The sequence below is a fragment of the Plodia interpunctella genome, chromosome 9 (genome assembly GCF_027563975.2).
Source record: "Plodia interpunctella isolate USDA-ARS_2022_Savannah chromosome 9, ilPloInte3.2, whole genome shotgun sequence".
Classification (NCBI taxonomy): Eukaryota; Metazoa; Arthropoda; class Insecta; order Lepidoptera; family Pyralidae; genus Plodia; species Plodia interpunctella.
This window is the reverse complement of record NC_071302.1, coordinates 2,084,846-2,108,024: the sequence shown is the minus strand read 5'-3', so window position 1 is coordinate 2,108,024 and position 23,179 is coordinate 2,084,846. Positions and strand designations below refer to the sequence as shown.

The following is a 23,179-nucleotide window of genomic DNA, read 5'->3' as shown; positions in this document are numbered from 1 at the left end:
ATTTCACGGACTCTCACGAAAACCGAACAAAAGATTTTATGCTTCTGTTTGCATACATTTATCATGGCCTATCTATATTTTCATCTACCGTATAGCACCAAAGCATGTGGACTTTCTGTCACAATTACACGGCCCTTGGCACTCGCGGCGCGCGACGTTCAGCCTAATTACAATCGAATTTACACATATTCACATGAAATTATGTAGCATCATCACGTTTTCATCACCGCCGCATAGAGGTACACTTCACAGTAATGCAACTGCTGTCTACTGTACGTACCTCTACCCCATCATATAAAAGCCTTATCGTGCATCATCAGCATCGTTTCAAAGCTACTCATTCAGCTGATGATGCACGCAGTGAACATACTGTGAACATTGACTTTACAAATATGAGTATCCCATACGAAATATTATAATGAGCACACATTCCTTCACAGCCTCATTCTATTTTTGAATCGCTAGGAAAACAGCTAATTTTAAGGACCCAACCTATTTGAGTAAACCTGTGTAACTTCGCTAATTCCTTTTTGCTTTTTTACGACTTGCTTGCGTAGAAGTACACACTTTCAAGTTTTTGGCATTAATGTAGGTAAGAATCGACTTGCAACTGCGACCTCGTTTCGCACTATTTGCTAAGGAAACATTACTGATTTCAACTTCTAATGACTGCTTACTGTAGCTCAAAATAATAATGTGACGACAAAATTGAAATAATTATTAACACAGTACAGTATTTTTATGATACTATATTTGCGACTGTGATTTACTTTTGTTTGCTGGAGCTTTTTAAAAAATCCTGCGAATTTCAGAAAAAGTATTATATAAAGATCCTATTTCGGTCCTCGACCAGCAAACGGCAGATGATATCTCACAAATCTAGTTCGCGAGGAATGCAGAGACACTCAATGTTATTCGGGTCAATTCTAAATAAACTCGGTCGGTTTCAATTCTATCCAGCAAACGTCCCCGGACGTCCGGTAACTAATTTAAGAATAATCTGATCTGGTATTTTGGTTTAGCTCCATTTTTTTTATCTAAGTTGAAATTTTAGACTACTTATACTCGTATCAAGAAATGTCTCAATAGTTCGGTCCTCGATTCGCCTCACTATATTCTTTTATTTCATCAAGAACATTCATAGGTGAAATAAATTCAAGGTAAAGGTCGTGTCGTATGATGATAGGAGGTAAAATCTATGGCAGGGAACAGTAAAATAGATGCCTAATACTACATTGATGAGAGCCTCGTTCTTAAATGAATAAATGATGACTATACATATTCTTTCGGATGGCCAGAGTAGACTGTGTAACAGGCTTTGATTCAAATGGCAACGACCTACATCAGACCCAGTTGCGGTTACGTAAACGTAAGTAGTTCTCGCATAGGTACGTACTTATTATGTGTATACCCTTCCACATGGTTTTCCCTAGGTTACGTCATCTTCAGCATCTCCGATTGTCAATATTATACAGCTTACGGCTGATAAATGAGTCACCATTATTTCTATTGCCTATATTTTTATGCCAACCGCAAACCAAGTTGCGTTTGTTTTGTTTTGACGTTTTGTGCTTGACTTCGCGCGAGAATTTGTTTTGTTTCTGTGTTGATATTGGTATAGGAAAGTGAGTGCAAGTGAAAACTCAATGCGTTGTCCCATTTCGATGGTTGTCATTTAACTATAAAAAAGGATAATCATAAGTATTAAGTGTTTCTCTTCGACTTGCCTCAGGAAAAACTTTATGCGTGTTATTTATTTTTTGTATCCAATTATTTTTGGAATCCAATAAAATATCATTCATATTGAATTTTCCGAAGAGTTCCACCGACATCTTGTTCAAGTGGCTACTTGAGCCTTTATGACGTTATACGATAATAATGTATGAACGTGAATGATGTCATATATATAATAATGTATTCAAGATATTAATGGTAATCATTTGCAAATCTATCGAGGTTCGGGTTTGTGCCTAGATAAAACATTAAACCTTCACATTAACCGAAAAGTAATCGAACCTGGTTTTAACTTTGATAATGATTATTTACATACTTCATAAGTGTCTCTCATCCTCGCGTGGTTTCATTCTCGGCTGTAAGACTTCTAAGCCCGGGGTCAGCGTAAATGAAGATTCAACTGTGATTTCAGGCCTGCCTGACGTCAACCCTCTTTAGGAATGCTGTGGTCGCCTATCAGCTGTGATGGCTTTTCACAGACTAGTACAACGTCGTCGATGTCCACTGGAGGATATGGACTGGCCCGATTTAAGAGCTCGTGATCCATTTTACCCCACTGACCAGTTTTGTCAAACTCAACGCTGTAAAGTCGAGGCAGATGAAACTTGTCTTGAGACAATTTTGCATCATAGAAAATATTGTTATTACACCTGATTATCGGCACACTTGTGATCGATAATACCACAAGGTTATGCAGACCTTGCTTGCCTAGCGAAGCAACCATGAAAATATAACCTAACTAATTTTAATATACATTGAAGGAATATAAAAATACTTGAATAATTTCTACCTTTGAATGTTTGAGCTTCGAAACTTTTGTTGATAAAATATGTGAAAATGTTGCGCAAAATATTTGCATATAAGTTCGTCTTTGGTCACGTCATTGGACGTAAATTACTTGTTTAATGACATTTGGGCTTGTAGTTACTGTGAGCTCCGTTACAACGCGGCCTCACTGCTCCGTCCGGCTGGGTTCCTCACAACCACAACTGCATTTGTCAATGTAAAATTTTCTGTGAGATGACAACGTTGAGTCGACACAACGCTGGATAACGAAGCAGTGAGGCCGCACTCTTCTTTATATGTAAATATAGCGGTAGCCTAGGTTTGACCTCGGGTCTATAATTATGCCTTTAGCAAATTTCATCACAATGGGCTCCAGCGGTTTAGCCGCGACAGTGTAACAAACAGACTTTCGCTTTAATAATATTAGTATGGACGCTGTGGGCGTTAGTCGTACATCAACGCTGTTATCGCCTGTGCCTAAGAATTCGACTTGGCAACATTACACTTGTTCTCTCTCTCCATACGATCGTTACCATTCAAAACAGTATAGCATGTATTTAAATATTTGGTAAAACAATTGTACGCTTTAATCATTACATTAGATAGACACTTAGGTAATGTGTTGTTCGTTAGCCAACGCGTAAAAGCAATCTTGTGCTTAGCCACAAGCACAAGATTATATGACGGTCACATCAACCTGCCCGAATTCAACACAAATTCGTCCCTATTTCTAACGCGTACAGGCCCATGTGGGGCGACTTCACATGCCGTCGTTTGTACAGAGTTTAAGCAATCTCTTTAACCGTCATTTGCATAGATGCACCCGCGACACATTACGTGAAAACGGCCAGAGGAAAACTTCACAAAAATGTATATTACCAATGAATATTTATGAGACAATGAATATTCAATGTACGTACGTCAAATTTTTTAAACACAAAGAGATGTCTGCGAAAAGTCAAAATGTCATAGACGCATTGTATCATTTGAACAACCCGTGTCACGTCTACACGGAAGACGGAACCATGGAGTTGATTATAACGGAACTGACAGGTATATAATATATGCTCGATCGAAATAATTGAATGGAAGTATTTATGAACGTTAAACTAAAACGTAATATCGGCCGTAAACAAGGCCAAGTAGGTCATATTTTAGTCTTAATTTTATTGCCTTTTTTGTCATCATTATTTATATTAATATGTTCATAAGAAGGAACTGCTTAGTTTCTTTCCACCTTTCATTAATCAGGAAGGGATAAATCTTTTGAAATTGAATTGGTTCCTTTTGGTCATTTAAAAACATTTTGTGATCTAAATGTTTTGGTCACGTCAATATACTTAGGCAATCTTATTTTAGTCGCTGCTGTTGAAAATTGATGACAAGAGTATGAAATTTAAGTCTCCAATTTTGGTCGCCGGGTCAATTATCGTTGTTATTCTTGTACTAATATATTTTGCCGCTTTATGGTTTCATGTAGCTTGGGCTCTATACAAATCACGAATCCTTGCGTATGCGCATCAGTATGCGAGCAGCACCTTTGTCTGTAGAGTGGCCCTGAGCAGGGAGCTAACTATGTCCACTATGCCGATATTTGCAAAACATTGCAAAGTTTAAGTAAAATTATAACAAAACAAACTTATTTGTTACCAACAAAATCACGTATTGACGATGATGCATTCATAGTTTCATCAACATTAAAATGAAAGAATGAAAATTAAAATTCCTATTATCTACAACATAACCATATGTAAAAATGCCCTTGACAAATTTTGGAGGTTTTCGGAGACAGCTTACTTTTACGTAAGGGCTTAAACAGGTAACATATAAGTGAATTTCAGAGAAAAGTCCTACACGTGTCCCTAAAATTTTGTTATTTGTAAGTTACGACTTGAAAGGAAAACATCTTGTGAATGGACGTTGATTATTTTGAAAACTACGGGAAAGTAATATACCTAATCGTAAGTTTACTGGGGACAGGAAGGAGGAGAGGAAGGCCTCACAAGAGACGGATGGATTGTGTCCATAGATGATGTTGAAGTTTGTTAGGGAAATATTTCGTATTAGTTTAGTACCATAAGATCATATATCATTTTAAATAGACACAGACCTAAAAGATTTCCCTCAAATTTGTATAATTGTTTGGTGGAGTTTGGTCTAGTTGCTAATCAACGTTAGCTAAACGCCATTTCTGGAGCTTCACCAATTTTCTGTCGTTTCATTGGTCAATAGCACATCAGGTCAACTTGTCCTCAGTGCAAATTCGCCACTATCGCGATCTCATAGAGCTCCATTCAGGATATTTGATGCTGTTCTCGTTAGTATTCTAGTAAGTATCTGTTGTATGTGGCTCGGGGCTTAAGTTCCTTATGTGTTATGAACCGTCAACAAAGTCTTCGTCTTATTCGTCTCACATTTACAATGTATTTTGACCTTTATGTGCAAGGATACAAGAACGCGCACGACATAAAAACAATTATATTGCATTCATAGTTCTTTATTTTAATAATAATAGCCATATTTACACCTTCGTGTATGTACACATGTACAGGTGCAATGCCTCCTAGAATATAGCGTTACGCAACGTTTTATAACTCAATAATACATGCGAAACTGTTGTAAATTTCGATATTTTTTGTCTTTCAGATCATTGGATGATAAAACTATCATAAAAGTGTTAATACATAAAAACTACAAAACCTACGAGTAAACTAATTTTATTGCAATTAAATCTTCACAACTGCTTCGTTAAAAAGCCATAAGGTTTCGTCAAAAAAATAAAAGTTAATAGTTGATCCACAATATGTTTCGTAAAAACTTACTTAAACGTGACTAACATGCAAGTAATACGACCTAGTTTTTGACGGATTCACACAAGACAATCACATCGGTTTCCGGATTGCTTAACCTCGTCAACTCATCATTAATGTCAATAATGACATCACTGACAGCTCGACGTGAGAATGCATGCTGTTTTGCAACAAGCGTCGTCTTGTGTGGGTCATATGCAATGTGAAGAAACTTCCGCACCATTTTTGCCAATATCTGCAAAATCAAAAATCAAAATAAAATCATTTATTCAGAAATTAGGCCTTCACAGGCACTTTTTCACGTCATATTCTAAATTAAATGATGTTTACCAAAGCTACAAACTACTAGCATTTCGGAACGACCACTGCTGAGAAGAAATGCCGAAAGAAACTCATTCAAACAGTGTTGGTCTTACCATTTTTTAAATATAAATTTATGTATAATTTTTTATCAGTAATATAACATGTAAGTACACAATAAAGTACATGGTCAAAAGGTATACTGAAACATATTATGATTGTGATCAAGTGCTGATGAAAGGAATATATATATATATATATATATATATATATATATATATATATATATATATATATATATATATATATATATATATAACAAAATGCAAATATGCATACATTGAGGTGTATGCAATTTTGTGTTGCACCCTGAGGCTCTGATCTTCGCACTATTTTATGTAATAAGGATCTACATACTGCTCCAGTCTTTATTCTACCCAATGCGCTAACAATTTCAGAATGTCATCGCGTCGATCTGCCGTCGATAGTTTTTACTGTTTATTTCGGTTACAAGTTTCATTTGAACAACTATTAAAAATATTAATATTTGAACTACTATCTTTGATTTTTTGTTTGATAACTACAACGTTGTTTTACGGTTTAGTTTTAATCCAAGAATCTGTCAACCTATTTTCGCGATACCAAAACGGTACAAAAAAATGCCGTCATGATCGAGGTTCAATTGCGATCCAACTGAAGTTATTATTGGTAGTATTGTACGAAACAATGACAAATCTAAACATCACTCTAGTTTCACAAACTTTAACCACGTGTATAATATTAAAATATAGAATTTTTGTAGAATCTCCCTCTTGGGACTTTTTTGTTATTTGTATTTTTTTCTGACTTCATATATCGAAGCTAAACACGGGGCTGCGAAAATTTCCTGTATCATACTGATACACACCCACAGCATACGTTACGCTACTATTTATGTAGCATCAATTAAAATTGTAACTTTTTGAAAAACAACTTCGATTTAAGCAAAGTCGAACACTTAAAGACTCTCGTTAAATGACTTGATCTCATCGATACATTTCATATTTCGATACAAAGGTTGTATTTACCGATTTACAACTGTTGCATGTAAAACTAAGTGGTTAGGCCTGCCTGTTGCAAGGACTATGCTTAGCAGCTAGTACATTTTATTATACTGTGACTTAACGTTGCATTCGTTTGCAATCACTGCTTGTTATTTAGTTTTATGCACCTCACAGTAGCATAGATATGTGTATTGAATGCGATATGTATTAACTTTTGATTGTGTTTCTTGGATCTAATGAGGTCTATTGGTGTCGTTGACAACAAACAATATCTGATTCTTATTTTTAGACAGTCTTTTAGGTCTTAAAATCCTAACTAGCAAGCGGCGACAGTGCAGCTCTCAGAAAGTTTTTGAATAAATTTTTGAACATTCTCTGCAGCCTCAAAAATTTGAGAAACGCACATCGCTAGCCTATCTCGCCATAATGTATCTCGAAATGGTTTATCAAATTTTGTGTTTTTACGTATGTGTATTTTATTGTGAGGTTATGGCGCCGTTGATAAAAACAATTTTCCCGAGAGCCCTGTTTAATACGCAATATACTTATATCAACACCAGTGATGATGGATGGATTATGGAGTGTCCGTTAATCTGTCTGTTGACAACAGATCGCTTTTACGTGCCCGATCTGTCTTCTGTCACGTCCGTTTTATTACCGTGTTTATTTATCCTCGTGGACCAGCAGATTCAATTCAATTAGCCTTTTTATTTATTATTTTATTGATTGTTAATCTTTATTAGTTTCATTGCTTACCATAAATCATCTGAATTTTTTCCTAAGGAAATGTCTGATTATTCCTCCGTCCTTATTAAAAAAATAATCGTTAATTACGAGTCTATTTTGGAAAGACATAATAAAAATCCACTGCGCACAAAACTCATTGAGCAAGTATAAGATTTATATTTAACTTGCACCAATATTATTTATTTTGGCTATCTAATATTTAAATAGAAACTAAACAATTGGTTTCGTTAGACGAAGCGCCATCCAGTTCATATAAAATATCCATTGTACTTTTGTGTTTTCGCCAATATTATGTCTGCTGGTCTACTAGGTCTGCCATGCTGCACGCATGTGTCTAGACCGATACGTCCTTGTCTCGTGTAGATAAACAATGAAATCGCAAGAACCGGCTTCATTGCATTGTTTCCGATTAGAACCAACCGCCGCCGTCGGCCAGGTGGGAAACGAGTTGAGTGTTAAGACACGTAAAATAGGTTTATCTATTGTATTCTATACTTGTGTGACTGCTTCTACTGATGCTGTTCATGGTTTATCAGTGTGAAATGAAAAAGGCAATGATAAACTATAGCAAAAAAATCCTTTTGTTTTTCATTCCACATAAAGGTGTAACCACTCAGCCATGAAGAACCGCTTATAAGGGAGTGAGGATATACTTGTGTTGTGATAATATTGCTTATATTTTTTTCTGTCCCCTGAAAGTGATTAGGCACTTCTAGAAGGTCTTTCTTTTTTAAATCAAGTTAGTTGAATTCCTATTGATGCAGATTTTTTCGCAGCGTAGTCACTTTATATAATGGGATTTCAATTAGTAAAAGCATTTATTTGAAGAGATTCATCACAATGTATTGCATGCATTCGCAAACACAGTTTCCAATTATCATTGTGTCCGTCAGGTGTTCCAAATCGATTCTATCTGCTCATCGGATCCGCTATTCGAATGGAATTCAATATCACTGTGATTGGCCATTCACACGCCCGATAGTACTAGGGATACAAAGGTTTTGTGCTAAAGATAATCAACTATTGATGATATGGGTACAACATTGAAGAAAATTTTAAATAAACAAAACAAAGTATTCGTGCAAGATCGTAGACTTATTATGGTAAAAATCAGATAAGAAAAGTGGTAGTAGTCGCTGTACTCGCTGAAAAGTCTTGCGACCTTCGCCAATTTGCTGAATCTTTTGAAATATTTTTTGTTGACATTGCAGTAGGCAACCCTGAGAGCACAATGGAACATTGTCATTCTACTTGCGGGTCGGTTTATATGAATTATGTCTGAAAGCAGTACGGTACAGAAACAGAAGGTCGGAATCAGATAGATTTTTAGATAAATATTGATATTGATCAATACTATGTATTTGGTTATGGTACCTAATGGATTACTTAGGAATCTACCGGGAAAATGCTCAAATGAGAGAGAGAGAGAGAGAGATAATATTATATGTGAAGAAGAAAATGTAGGAAAGCGGACCGTCATGGTTGAAACTGAGGAAGGAATCGGGAAATTTCTCCTATGAGAAACAGATTACCTACGTGATATTAAACAATAGTGATGTATCCCATTTATAAGTAGCCAAAATTTACAGAGAGTAAAACACGATATCTCCTCTCGAATATTTGGTTTCGATTTCAAATCTGTTTAATAATGTAATTTCCAAAATACTTATCTTTAAAATGTTCCTTTGTAAAAATGACGTGTCATTTTATGAGTTATAGTCGAGTCGTTGCAACAAATGGCTAGACGCTCTGTCGCAATTGTAATGGTCTGCATTCTATTTTCTTTGTCGTCTCGACTTGGATACGATTATTCGTTTACGGCTAAGCAGCTTAAACTTATGTTTTAACTTTTTTTTACTTATTAACCGACAGAAAGCGAAAAGACTGCAAATTGTAAAATATTCTCCAAAAATAAATAGTAGCTTTGATCCGTTGCCAATAGATTATGGGAATAACTCGAATTTCGTAAATTTTTACGTTCATTTTAGGTTTTCCTATTTCAAGAAACTAATCTGTCTCACATTAATGACTACTGACTAATTTCAGAAAAAAAGTAGTTCGTTGGTGAGTTTCTGTTTTTTATTTTTCTTGTAAATACGAAAGGATTTGGCAAGAAAAATAGCGTTAAATAAAGCGAGACTGCTAGATCAAGTAAAAGTAAATGTTATGGAGGGAATAATGTTTTTGTTTATTCTATCCAACATTTTCCTGAAGAGGAAAATATTCCGATATAAGTGCTTAGAATTCTTATTTACTTCTTTACATCAAATATGCGCGTATAAGTCGATTTCTGCTCGATTTTCAAAAATCCAGTAAGGAACGTTTTTCTCCGAAATCTGTATTTCTTGATAAATATTTTTTTTTAAGAAAAAAAGTGTTGTTGGAAAAATATCCTAGCGTTTTAAAATAGGACAGGTTAGAAGTAATTACAAATTTTTAATCGATTTTACGTTCCAAGTTATATTTAACAGAGACTAGTCTCGTCTTGTTTTGAATATTGTCACGTAGTTGTTACAAACACCATGTCAAGTTATCTCGCCAGACTCTTATGTACTGGCAATAGCGACGGTTTTGTTGTGATTTTGGACAGATGTTCCTTTGTTGACTGTACGTAGTTTGTAAAATCTTGTTTTCGTTTCTATTCTCGAGAAACCCAACTGGTACTGATACTGATGCTGATGAGGTTGTTTTTACTTACGACATGTGTTTTTGACGCAATGCCATAGAAGAGTCTATGAAAATGCTCCCCCTACTGGGTTTATTATTTTTGCCTAAAGTTATTTTCAAATTACATGCTGTCTTATAAAAATGTGCAGTTTGTACACGTATGCATGCTGTATAATGTTACTCAGTCACGTTGCCTGCAGTATGCAGCCGTGACTCATTTAAGAGTGCAATATAATCAACATACACACGATTAAGTAATATTTATGTTGTTGTAAATATTTTTTTTATAGATATGGGAATTTCGCATGAAGACGAGTATAATAAGAATATATCTAATCTAATATATCTATCAATACCTAAGAAATTATTCGTTTTTAATTATAAACTAGATTGAAAACTATATTGCAACAAGATAACTAAATAGCTACTTGTTGCAATATATTTACAATATTCAATACGGATTTCATGATTTAAAGTGGCAAATTTGCAAATAAAAAAGTTAAAATCTGAGTGCTATATCCAAGAGAACGTGGTTTTCTGAAAGCTATAATAGGGCAATTATTATGACAAACGCGACCAGAATTGCCTTCATTCTTGTTTAATTAAGGTCCCGTGATAAACAGATTGTCGCCTATTTCTGGCAGTTTCGGTCTACGAAAGACTTGAATTGTTACAATATTATCTTCTGTTTTGGTTTCGTCGTCGACGTTTGGTCCTAAATTGAAACTGACATTGTGTCAGTGAATAATAAATTTTGAAAAACGTGTATGCATATATATTGAATGTGATAGGCTTTTTAGCAAATTATATGTCAACAGGGGACCAGACAAGGTGTGGAAAAATTGTTAAAAATAACAGATATTGTGATAGAATATATACAAATAAAAGGTTGAATTTTTTCTTATACCTTAAGAAATACTATACGATGGTCATACATATGCGCTTTTGGTCCGGTTAGTTATTCCGAGCTGTCGCTGTGCAAAATGCGTTGTCTCGGCTTATATAATAAGTGGAAACGCGTAGACACCATCGTCACCCAATTGGAATTGCAGTCGGCCTGAAAACGCGCAATCGGGTCAAGTTCAAGGCGCACAATTTGCATAATAAGGCTTCCTCGTACATTCAACAGCACATCAAACTACTTCATAACTCATTGAAAAGTCGCTGGTATCGCACCTGCATACCTCTGGACCTCTTGTGTGGGCAAAGGTGTTTGATATGCATGTTGACTGTACTCTATGGCTATTATTTTTTTTAATCTTAATGCCTCTTGCTCGTGGTGCTTTTTGACTGCATCTCTTTGTTTATTTCGTTTTTCTTCTCCTATTAACTCTCTTTTCTGTCTATTTCATTTTACCGTGCTTGTACGCTGTCTTTTCGTAAGGTTTGATAGCTTGTGTTTGTCAATAAGTTCCCCGTGTTTATTTTTTTTTTATTCTGAATAGTTTTTCGTCCATATGTTTTACGCTTCTTTTAATATCTGCTTTGTCTTTTCATCACCCTAAGTTATCCATAACCCACGCCACATAAACAACGAAAAATAAATTAGTTTTAAAGCAATGTGATCAGGAAAGAAATTATGTGTCAAAGTTTGAATATGTAATTACAGATCAAGTTATTAAATTACTATCTGTCATTGTTGCAGTTCTGGATCAGACACAAGACAGCCGGCAGGTGAAGCTGAGCGCTGGTGAGCAAGCGCAGGTCAGACAGCAGGTCGCGGTAGAGTTCATCAACGAAGACGAAGAGGTGAGTCTATCTTTCTCTCGCTCTCTCTCTCTCACACCCTCGCGTGTTCCTACTTTCGGGGCTATGACGCCGCAAAGCCCGGGTCAGCGTTTTAAATAATGTCAGAAGTCACGAGCAAAAGCTAGTTACCAATAAACACAGAAGTATCGTGAACTTGTGATTTTGTCCCCGCTTATGTTTTTGCTCATAAGAAATACATAAACACGGAACAAAAGTTTTATTGTAATCTCATTTTAATTCTAGTTTTAAAAAACTTCTAGTAAGCAAGTTTTATTTCACCATACAGACTTATCGTTTATAATAAAGCAGGTAACATTTCTGGTTCTCTTATACTAGCTTTTGCCCGCGGCTTCACCCGCGTGATTTCCCATGGGAGTAGTTATTTTTCCGGGATGAAAGGTGTGCCGATGTCCTTCTCCGTAATTCAAACTATATGTATGCAAAATTTCAAAAAGATTGGTTGAGCATACATATAGGGCGTGAAGAAATAACAAACAAACATACTTTCGCATTTATAATATTAGTTAGGATTGATACCATAGTTGGAAAATGGAAACTTCAAGAACACGAAAGAGTGACCGCATTTAATGCATAAATGTATGTTGTCTGTTTGATGTATTTCCATCAAACGTAGCGGGTGCTTGAATAAAAATTCCGAACAATTTAAATACATTGACGCAAGCTGACGATATATGAATATAACTCGCGCAGTACGTTTCTCGTGGTTGGAACTTACGATGGCGATGTTACAAATATCGAATGGTCCGAATGATTTCTCATTCGTTAAATTCGTAAAATGCAACCACGTTTTATAAGTTAAAGTAATATTTCCTTAATTTGTGCACTGTATTATGGTTTTTAACTACATGCATACCAAATTTCATCGAAATCGGTCCAGTGGTTTAGCCGTGATAGCGAAACCGTCAGACAGACTTTCGCATTTATAATATTTTAGTATGGATATATCTAGTGTGGCATCATGGTGTTGCATTGTAAGTCTATGAATTGTCATATTGTCTAGAGTACCTACCTATACATATTTTAACAATTTTCTGACCTTGTCGTCTACCCTATTGCTTGCACTGGTGGCTGATTTTATTCCAGTCGCTTAAAGGCACCTGATATGACTTTTACGACTACCTACCATTCCTTTCCTTTCTATCATCGCTTTCCATTGATTATATAAGTTACATAGTAGTATAAGAAATACTTATATTGCCTGTATTTACAACTGCAATTTTCTCGCTTGTCGCTAGAGTAAGGGCAAGAGGGGACCAGAAAGTCTCTCCTCGACCAATGACAAGCATCCGATTACAATAACTAAGTTCTAAAGTAACAGATACTGCGGACACTTGCAATGAGATTGTGGACAACATTGTCAATAATCCGATTCCGAACTTCTGTAATAAATTTATTTTGTACTTCATAACATTACACACTATTACCATATCACTATATGGTATAAAACGAAGACGAGACAGGCGGCTAGTTCGGAATAAAGTAACAATCAAAAGTTGGGAGAAATTTGACTCGGACATTCTTAACGAATATTTTATTAACCCTAATGAATAATACTTCTCCTTTTTGAAAATATACCAGGATAAATATACGTTCGGTCTTGGATTAGAAGATATTTGCTAGCACCATGTGTACCGGTGAACATAAATCTAACGAAAATAATTGCAAATACGATGTTGCCACTGCACAGGCACCATGCGAGGTGATTTGATTAGGCGATTCACTGCACGCTACGAAATTTCGTCAGTTTCTTTTCTGTCACGTGTCGTCAACATCTTTCAAATAAATTTGGCTGATACCATGGAATTTGTATATACTCCGTACAACGGATATATCATTAGATATACAACTCTTCCGGTACCGAGTGACTGACTGACAGATAGACAACCAACATACAGCCGAAACTACTGGACGTAGGAAGCTAAAATTTGGCATGTAGGTTAGGTTCCTTGGGGTGTGAAGGGGAGCACTAATATGGGAATTCCTATAAATCTCACGGGAAACGGATTTTTACTCACGAAGTTGTGGGCAAAAGCTAGTATTAGTATACTAGCTTTTGCCCACAACTTCGTACACGGATATGGCTGATACTGTCGAAAAATGACTTTTTAGTCATTTTTCGACATTAATACACAGACTGTGAACCTTTCCATATTTTTACTATGTCTAGTCTTAAGTGACAGTTTCGTCTGGTCACGTCTCAAATTGTCCTAAGTACGCGTACACTTACAATGTGCCAACACTTTCTATGGAGTGTGAGGATGCATGCAAATGTATTCGGCGACAGTTACAACATTCTAATAAGATGTTACGCGCGAACTTTTCATTTTGGCGTGAAGATCGTAATTTTAATTGATCGTTGAATCATTCTCAACACGTGCAATAGACAGCATAGGATTCTAATAGATTTTTTTGCGAATTCAATCGACAGCATAGAATTCTATTCGAATTTATTGCGAATTCGCTGTGATTACACCACCGTCACATGGAGATTATTGCAGCGTTACTTGATATGCGGTTGGATGCTAATGACAGGTCTGGTACTGGCAATTAATCTTGTTGTTGAATGTTGATACAACAGTGACACCGGTCATTATCCTTTTGGGGGGGTCTTACATATGGTTGTTGTACTAATTTCAAACGTCACACGAGTTAGATTAGTAACTAATGTTATAAGAGCTAAAGTTGGGTTTGTGATCGATCACCATATTCATGTTTCACAAAGGTTATGAATTTACATGAAACAACTACGTGTTTAGTATGTTTCGTGGTAGGCATTCTAGATACACACCCGTGTAAGTAAAGTTATTAATAAACATTGAGCTTAGCTCTAGGGTGATCCTATTAAAGAAAAAGTCTGAAGATTTCCCCGAAGCATGATTATTATTTTCCTCAGGTTATAGAAAGAAATTTTCAGGACATTTTTCAAGAAAGGCGAGCTTCTCTTCAGAATCAATAAGCCGTGAATCAATTCAACAAAGCCTGAAGCTGAACACACCTATCTATCAAATCATCTCAAGCGACTTTCACTGATCAATTATGTCTACAGCGATAACAGAATTTATCTCTCAGATCTTATTAGAGGCACGGTTCTGCAATATCTTCATCTCAAGTAGACAAATTGTAAAAAATTGCATTGCAACTAGAAAAAAAACGCAAAGCATAAATTATCTCTTATAGTATAAGACAATGAAAGTTTACACACACATTAATAGACAAAAAATACAATTAATAAAACAAATTCTCAGTAAAAAGACAAAATAAAACTGCATTCATGAAGCTGAAAATTGTTTGCATATAAAAATTAATCTAAATAAGAAAAGGTTTTTTAAATCTCAAAAGACACTGGCAGAAATTCCCTTGGGCTGGGAGGGAACAATAAAAAAAAATCTCATCTGCAATTGCAAACCAATATTTTAGTTCACTTTCAGCTAGCTAATGAAATACACTGGTAACAATTAATTACATCTGATCATGTTATTTCAAAATATCTGCATAGGAAACGCAGCGCAGCTGATAAGAGTCGCCCAATTCCCTGCATTCACAATTCCCTGATTAAATTAACACAGTGTAGACTGGACATTTGTATGCAAACCAGCGCAGGCGTGGGTTTCTGTCGTCGCCAAACCAGTTCACCAAGATACGGTCACGCCATGTGTATGTCTGTAAAACTGATAGGTACTGTGTGTTTTGTTTCAACATTTCTGTCTGATTTTAAACAAACTCACACAAGTTTTGTTTTCAACACCATTTCAAGCAGCAGTTGTATTTCTTCTTTAAGTAGTATTTCTAACAAATTCTGTAACATTATTATTAAACATTATTAACTGGATGTATCCAGTTGTTTTTCTCTGTTTTATGTTTTTATTTTTCCGCTCACCGCACCGGTTGGCTGGAAGAGATCCCTTCATGGAATAAGTTCACCGTTGCCTCTTTTTTAAGTAGATATATAAAAACAATGACTTTTCCATGTATAGTACTTACTTCGTTAGTATCTTCAATCTTCACCACGTAGTTCAGTCATTATGTAATTACATATTTTTTTGCCTTGTGTTTTATAACAACTTTTGCATAATACCTCTGTTTAATAAAGCTTTACAATTAGATCGAAAACCAGAATACCCACGGCACTCTATGTGCATTCAGCACGCTATAATTGAAAGTGGTGGTCTGGTTCTGAAACACATTTCAGTGTAACATTTAGTTGGTCCCATGAATGGAGAATCCGCTTAATAATATCAGCTAAACTTACTTTGATTTAATATTGAGTAAATATAATAATTTGGCGTGTTAATATGGAACCATCCTTGCATTTATAAAAAAAAGCCGTGTTACGTCTGTCTATCTGTATGAACGCGACAAACTTAAAAACTGGTGTACGTATTTTTTTAAGGTGTTCACTAAGATATTACTCGTATATATTATATAGTTACTCGAGGAAGGTTTACAATGAATATGGTTTCACCCGAGCGAAGTCGGGACGGTCTCGATGCGAGACACATATCGTCAAGTAAAGAATGCTATCTGTTTCTATTAAGCCGTACAGTCTCTTCTGTAATTTAAATAGTAGTCCTATTGAGCCCTCGTTAACAAGCTACAGAGGTAACCCTGCCGATGAGGTCAAAGTCAATATGTCAATATCGCGAATCGCACGACAGTTCGTTGATGTCATAATCAGCAGCGCAACGCAATGATTGGTCAGCTTTTGACTGATCTGGAGATAAATACACAAGACCGTGTTGCCATGTTTTTAAACAATCAAATATAGCAGGCATAAACTATGTCGTCACCATGAGAAGATGCCACACAATTTTCCGTTGGCTGATGTTTTGAAAAATTCGTCACTGATAAACTTGAGCATCCATTTGTGAGGATATCTTAAGTAAGTTTTCAATTTCGTACCACAACTATTATAGCTCGTAAGATATTTTATAGATGTCCGACCGAGAAAGTTCTCAGGAAAGATAAATAAGTAACAAATTATACAGATTGAATTGACTTCAATATATACCTCTTATACGACACTCGCTTGATTATACTAATATTCTATAATAAACACCTACTTGTATAGATAAACACGCAGGAATCTGAGGAAAACTATTTGAAAATTGTATGAATAAATATTTAAAATCAATACAAATTGAAATGTGAGAATTTATTGCAGATACCAACTTGTTTTTTATTTCCATTTGACCTGTAATTCAAGGCCTTGTTAAATATTCATAATATTGTACAATATTCAAAAGACAAAAATATGTTGCGCAAATTTGGAAAAGCATTCGTATATTTTTTAAATAGTATTTTATGATTTGATGAATTAATGTTACAAAACGCATTTCTGCTGTCATTATGTTTACGGTATATTTGTGTTCAACCATTTGCGTCCTCAGATCCTCGACACAAATATTAAGTTGAAATTTTGTTTCCATTTTATGAAGTGTTGTCTCGACTGGTTTTACATTGCGGTAAATAAAAGCTCTCATACAAACTACGCAAAATACAAAATTATTTTATTTAAAATAATTTTAAATTAAATTATCTCATACAAAATTCTCGTCGGCATCTGTCTTGAGTTCGGCTATAGTGTGTAGCCAACATGGTACAAAATATCATATCAAATACGCGTTTAGCTTTACCAAGCTTGTTTTCGCGCACTGCCACGACTGGCTTACCTTTGCCTCGTGTTGTAACGACAACTAGACAAAACCACCTTTCTCCCGATGCAACTACCTACCTAGGCAAGTTACCAGTGACTTCTACGTAGTCGTGATAGCGGCGAATTTGCAGTGGATTTCGGTAGCTCTATGTGCGGCTATATTTCGACGTCAAATAGCCACTGGACACACATTGCCCCCTCCTATTTAACAGCTGCTGTGTGTCATTGATGTTAATTATGCCCTGATTTATTCTTGACACATCTAAGGTTATGTTAGATTGGACCCTTTGTTATTGTTATAATATTGAATCACATCTTATTGTAAAATATGTATCTTTTTGTGGTATGCTGTGGTATGATTGGAGATAATACGAAATCTTATTTGTCGTAGGCCTAATTTGTTCGTTCAAACTCTTCAGCTTTTATCATCATTGTTAATAAATGCTGGGCTTTGACCTTACTTTTATGGGCTACATCCACGATCGTGTGCCAATCTCATCCATCGCTTTCCCGTTAGCCAAAAGATTATGTGTCCTGACTAGCAAATTGGTTTTTCTGAATAGTTGAATATAATATATTTTCAACCGAATGGTTAGATTGCGATTTAATGTTCGTCAAGCTGGTAAATGGGACGCTGGTCACGATTATCGGTCAGGTCAAGATGAAAAATAATCTTACGACGAAGAGTACTATATTCTGTATCAATAAAAATATGTGTACAGGAAGTATAGTATCGTTGGCTTCTGTTAGTCCCATAAATACCCCCCCATAATTATATTTCTTGAATATCTCCTATGTACAGATTTGTTTCATAGACAAAGACAGATATTTCCTATATATTTGCTATATATTTCTGTAAAGATATTTCCTGAACTTTGTTCAGAAGGAAGACAAATTAATTCGAAGTCTGCTTTAATTATCGACGACGTTAATTCGATTAGATTGCAAAGTCTCCGCGCCTTGGTAGACTTCTTGGAATCTACATAGCTATCTAATCTCAGATTGTGTTCGCTGTTAGCGTTAACAATGATATACATTTTTGTATTTGTCAATTAGGTATTTGAAAGGTCAAGGCATTAGCAGTAACATTAATAATCTTTATTATTTGCTTTTGCCCGCGAATGCTTACGCGAGTGTAAATTTTGTAACGTATAGGTGAGTTCTGACTAACTCTAGGACTCAATACCCTACATTCCACACATGAACCTATATAGCGGCGAGTTTGCAATAAATTTGGGTAGGTTGATGTGCTGTTGACTGTACAACGTCCAACTACTTTAGAAGAAGAGAGGAAGGAAAGCCAAGAGAGGCATTCATAGATGAAATAAAAGACAAGGCAGAGGTTGTGTCGTATTCATACAAAATCTATGGTAGAGAACAGAGTAAATTGAAAAATAATGGAATATTTTTATGATACAATTGTGTTATAAAGGTCCATTCGTTCGTGGCTGCAGGAAATATAAGATTTATCTATGAATCATATTGTTTTGATGTGAATATCATTGTGTTATTGATAATTTAATTAATTAATCTCCATGTCCATTAACAACACGAAAACATTTGGTCAAGAACGTAAACTAACGGCAAAATAATTATATTATTGACGGTCAATTAGAATACAATGCGTGTGAGGTTTACGTCTATTTTTTTATTGTTTTATCATTAAATGTATTATTGCTATTAATAAATGTTGCTATATAACAATACCCGGATATAGTTTATGTAATTTAAAACACTTAAATAAATACTTACAACATTGTTACCTTCTGCATAGTTTTATATGTTTGTACCAAACATTGATTTATCGGTAAATATTAAAAAAAGTAATTTTATTAAAAATCGAGCAGTATTTTTTTCGAGCGGCGTAGTTTTTTTGGTTATGAGACGATTTTGTTGCATATGCGCTGGAAACGAGGCCATGTGTCACATTTTATCACGGTTTGATGGTTGTTTTATTACCTATTTATATTTATTATATTTTTCAAGTGCCCATTGTTTTTAATTTGTTTCTATTTGTTAACACCGAAACTAAATATAGTGAATAAACATAAAAACATCTGTTAGTTTGACAAAATACTTGTCAGTTATTTATTACTCTTTAATGTATCGTGATTCTAGTGGTCTACGAGACAAGTGCAAACGTCAAAAATTCCTCTAGTTCTGTTAAAAAAATCATCCTTGTAACTTCCAGCATGACTATCAATTAACTAGCATGACTATCAAAAACGAGAAACTGTATAGAGAGAGAGAGATACCTACCACACGCATACTGTATGTCAGCTCCACACTGACGCCGAACTCAAACACATATATAAGTCAGATTGGTATACAAACTCATGTGGGCCGAGTAGTAATCGAACTTGGAACCTTTCGATCACAGGTGGGTGGAAAGATTCTCTTCGCTCATTGTAACATTTGTATTCCAGGGCGAGGTCCTAGAATGTCCGCTATGCCTGTCAATGATGGCCGGCGGCGGGATGGTGCGGCTGGCGTGGTGCAGCCACCGCTGCTGCGAGCCGTGTCTGCGGCAGTACCTCGCCATAGAGATCTACGAGGCGAGGGTCCCCGTCAACTGCCCCGTCTGCCACGAGAACATGCATCCACTAGGTAACCACTATGATAAGACATTTGATTGTCGTCGAGGATGATATGTGTGCCAATGTGACAACTAGGGATGTGTGCCGATGTGGAGATGAACAAGTAGGAAAGCGGACCCTAGGCTCCAACGCTCAACGGCTGGAAGAAACTGGGATAACGCTCAGATGTGAAGAGAGAGACAAGACTTTTTAATGTCTTAATGTTAAATGTCGTAGTTTGTAGCTTTCTTAAATCCTAACTAATATTATAAATGCGAAAGTATGTTTGTTTGTTACGTCTTCACGCTTTAAAGTACGGAGAAGGACATAGGGTACTTTTTGTCCCGAAATTCTTACTGTATAATAAAAAATTGTACTATATAATTTTAAATTTGACGTGTAAGATCTGTCTGTCTATCTGGATAGTCCAAATTCTTTAAAAAAAATGTTTTTGTATTTTTCATGTGTTAACTAGAAAGAACGGTGAATCTTCAGAAAATGGTTGCAAATAAAAAAATAAAACGGTAAAGTAATGGCAAGTTCTTTGTTTAACTCTTGAAAGAGCAGTCTGTAGAAAGTTTGCATGACGAAAGAAGCCGTAGATATACGAGTATATTTTTCGGACCGAAATTTTCGATTGTAAATTGGAACCGACTAACAGCCCCTGTTAAAATATAGTAAGAATTAATATTTCTACGTACGTGTTTCTGGTGTGTGAAATGAGGCTGAATCTAGAACATCCAAACGAAATGTAATGTACATACCTCTACGTAAGTAGATCTGTATCTCAAGCGAGAGGTAGATAAATAAGCGATATTTCAGAGAAACAATTGTCTTAAAACGGGATTGAATTGTTTTCTTGATCGTTTATTTTGTTCAGGGGCCTTTGTTAAAGATTCTCATTTGCATAAAGCGATTACATTTTCCGGGCGAGAACTAAGTTCTGCACTCAATTAATCATGAATATGTTATTAAAATCGTTCAAGGCACTTCTAAGTTCTCCAATCCTCTGATGATGAACCCGCATTGGGCCCGCGTGGTAGGTCATGGTCCTTTCTCCTTATCTGTCCATTGGGAAGGCCCACTGGCCCCAGCGGTGGGGGCGATTAAATGGCTGATGATGATCATTGAATCTTTGATAAAATGATCATTGAAAATTGACGCATCCATTGTGATTACAGTTGAGTTCTGGAATTTTAAAAACAGGTTACATTCGCTTGACTGCCAAAAAGGTTTTTTCGAGTTGACCATTTAACCATACGCGGGATCTGTCTCTTGTGGACCCGTAGTAAATCCCAACTAATATTATAAATGCAAAAGTAAGTTTCTGTTAACTTTATACACATTATCTAATGGACACAATGAAATTTGGTACACGGGTAGAATATTTTCTACCCGTGTACCAAATTTCATAACAATCGGTGTGTAACTGTATAAAAAAGTACCCTATATGTTATTCCGGGTTATTACCTGGAATAACATATAGGGTACTTTTTATCCCGAAATTCCCACGGGAGCTCAGTAAACCTATAAACCATCCTTGTACAATCGACTTGTATTAAGAACTTTTTTCTGTATTCCAATTTTCTACGAACAACGATCAATTCTATGTCATTCATAGGATTTCCCCATGAGCATACTATAGGTAAGAATTTGTCCACCTTACGTTCGCTTCTCTGAAGTTCTCTTTATAGAAATGACGAATGATTTTATGTTAGTTAGTTTGTTGTGAAACCCGTTATTCATTGCAAGATTAAAAAGATAAACTGTTTCGTCGTGTAATAAAAAGATGGCGATTATGATAAGTTACTAGATGTTAGAAGTTTACCCAGTAATAGTCCAAGGTAGCAGGATTTACCTTGGGCATTGTTTGCAAAAATAACGAAGTTCCCCCATTGTTTTAAGGCCGTTGGTCTAGGGTGGAAAAAACTTTTGGCACGCATAATGCATATTTTGGTTTGACTTTTGTGTAACTGTATAAAATTGAGTTTTTCCGTTGCTTTTCTCCTTGAAACTTCAATAATTCGAAGTAGTCAAATGCGTTCTCTTTTTTTTATCTAGCATGTCGTTGTTGAACTCCACTGCTGAGCAAAGTACGATGTAAAATATTTTTTTCCAAAACACCTGATAGATTTCAAGTTTTCAACTCTGAAAATCTTGAGTCAAATTGAAACATAACAAAGATAAAGTACCTCACATGCTTTATTATCACAGGCTGTCATTTTTACCACACAATTAGTAGGCATTAGCTATCAGTGAGTAATATACGAGTTATTGTTCTAGATTATTTATAATGTTTTATTTACATGAATGTCAAAGTTACAATGATGTCACTTATATTCACATATTTTGGCTTTGAAACGGTACTTTACCTTTATTTATATTGTAAATGCCCATAGATTATTTGATCTGGTTTTCCATAATTTACCTGTGGTCTAATAAATTTTGATCACGAGATTGTTCCCATGGTATAAACTAGGTTTCCAGATTATCTTCTTTTTCTGATATCATGGAATGTACCGCAACAGTTGATTGAGTTGTATGTATGTCTGTTACAGATGTCCGCCGGATCGTGGATAACCCAGTCCTGTATGACAAGTACGAGGAGTTCTCAGTGCGCCGAGCGCTGGCAGCAGACCCCGACACCCGGTGGTGTCCCGCCCCGGACTGTAGGTGAGTCGAGTCTTGTTTGACTTGACATGGGATCATTTCACGACATACAAAGTTAGATAATAATTTATTATTTTAGTTAGACAGCTGAACGATAACTTTGTAGTTAGCGTGGTGGGACATCGAGTAGTGCGTCTTACAGTCACGTACGGGGGCATATGTTGGCAGCAGGACAGGACCTACAAGCAGAAATTTGAATTTAATTTTTTATTAATATTGTATTTCAGTATTGCATGCCGAAAGGCAAAATGTAGCGGTACTATTTCTATCTATATAAAATCACTGTGTTACCTACATTTGCAATAAATAATTTGACATCTCATGTCCAAACCTATTATTAGCTGTGGCGTGTATAAACACTGGCTGAAAATGTATAATAACTATTGAATTAATTTATTTTCTTTAATTCAGGGGTTAATTAGT

At 35.6% G+C, this 23,179-nt stretch overlaps 1 protein-coding gene across 2 annotated transcripts in view; it reads left to right on the top strand.

Moving 5' to 3' along the window:
- Positions 1-23,179, top strand: part of LOC128672316 (E3 ubiquitin-protein ligase RNF19B-like) — a 41,595-nt gene that overhangs the window by 12,366 nt on the left and 6,050 nt on the right. For both annotated transcript variants that reach the window (XM_053749378.2, XM_053749379.2), the window contains exons 2-4: positions 11,733-11,836; positions 19,937-20,117; positions 22,645-22,759. In XM_053749378.2, the coding sequence (XP_053605353.1) occupies positions 11,733-11,836; positions 19,937-20,117; positions 22,645-22,759 (400 nt within the window). The remainder of the gene's footprint in view (positions 1-11,732; positions 11,837-19,936; positions 20,118-22,644; positions 22,760-23,179) is intronic.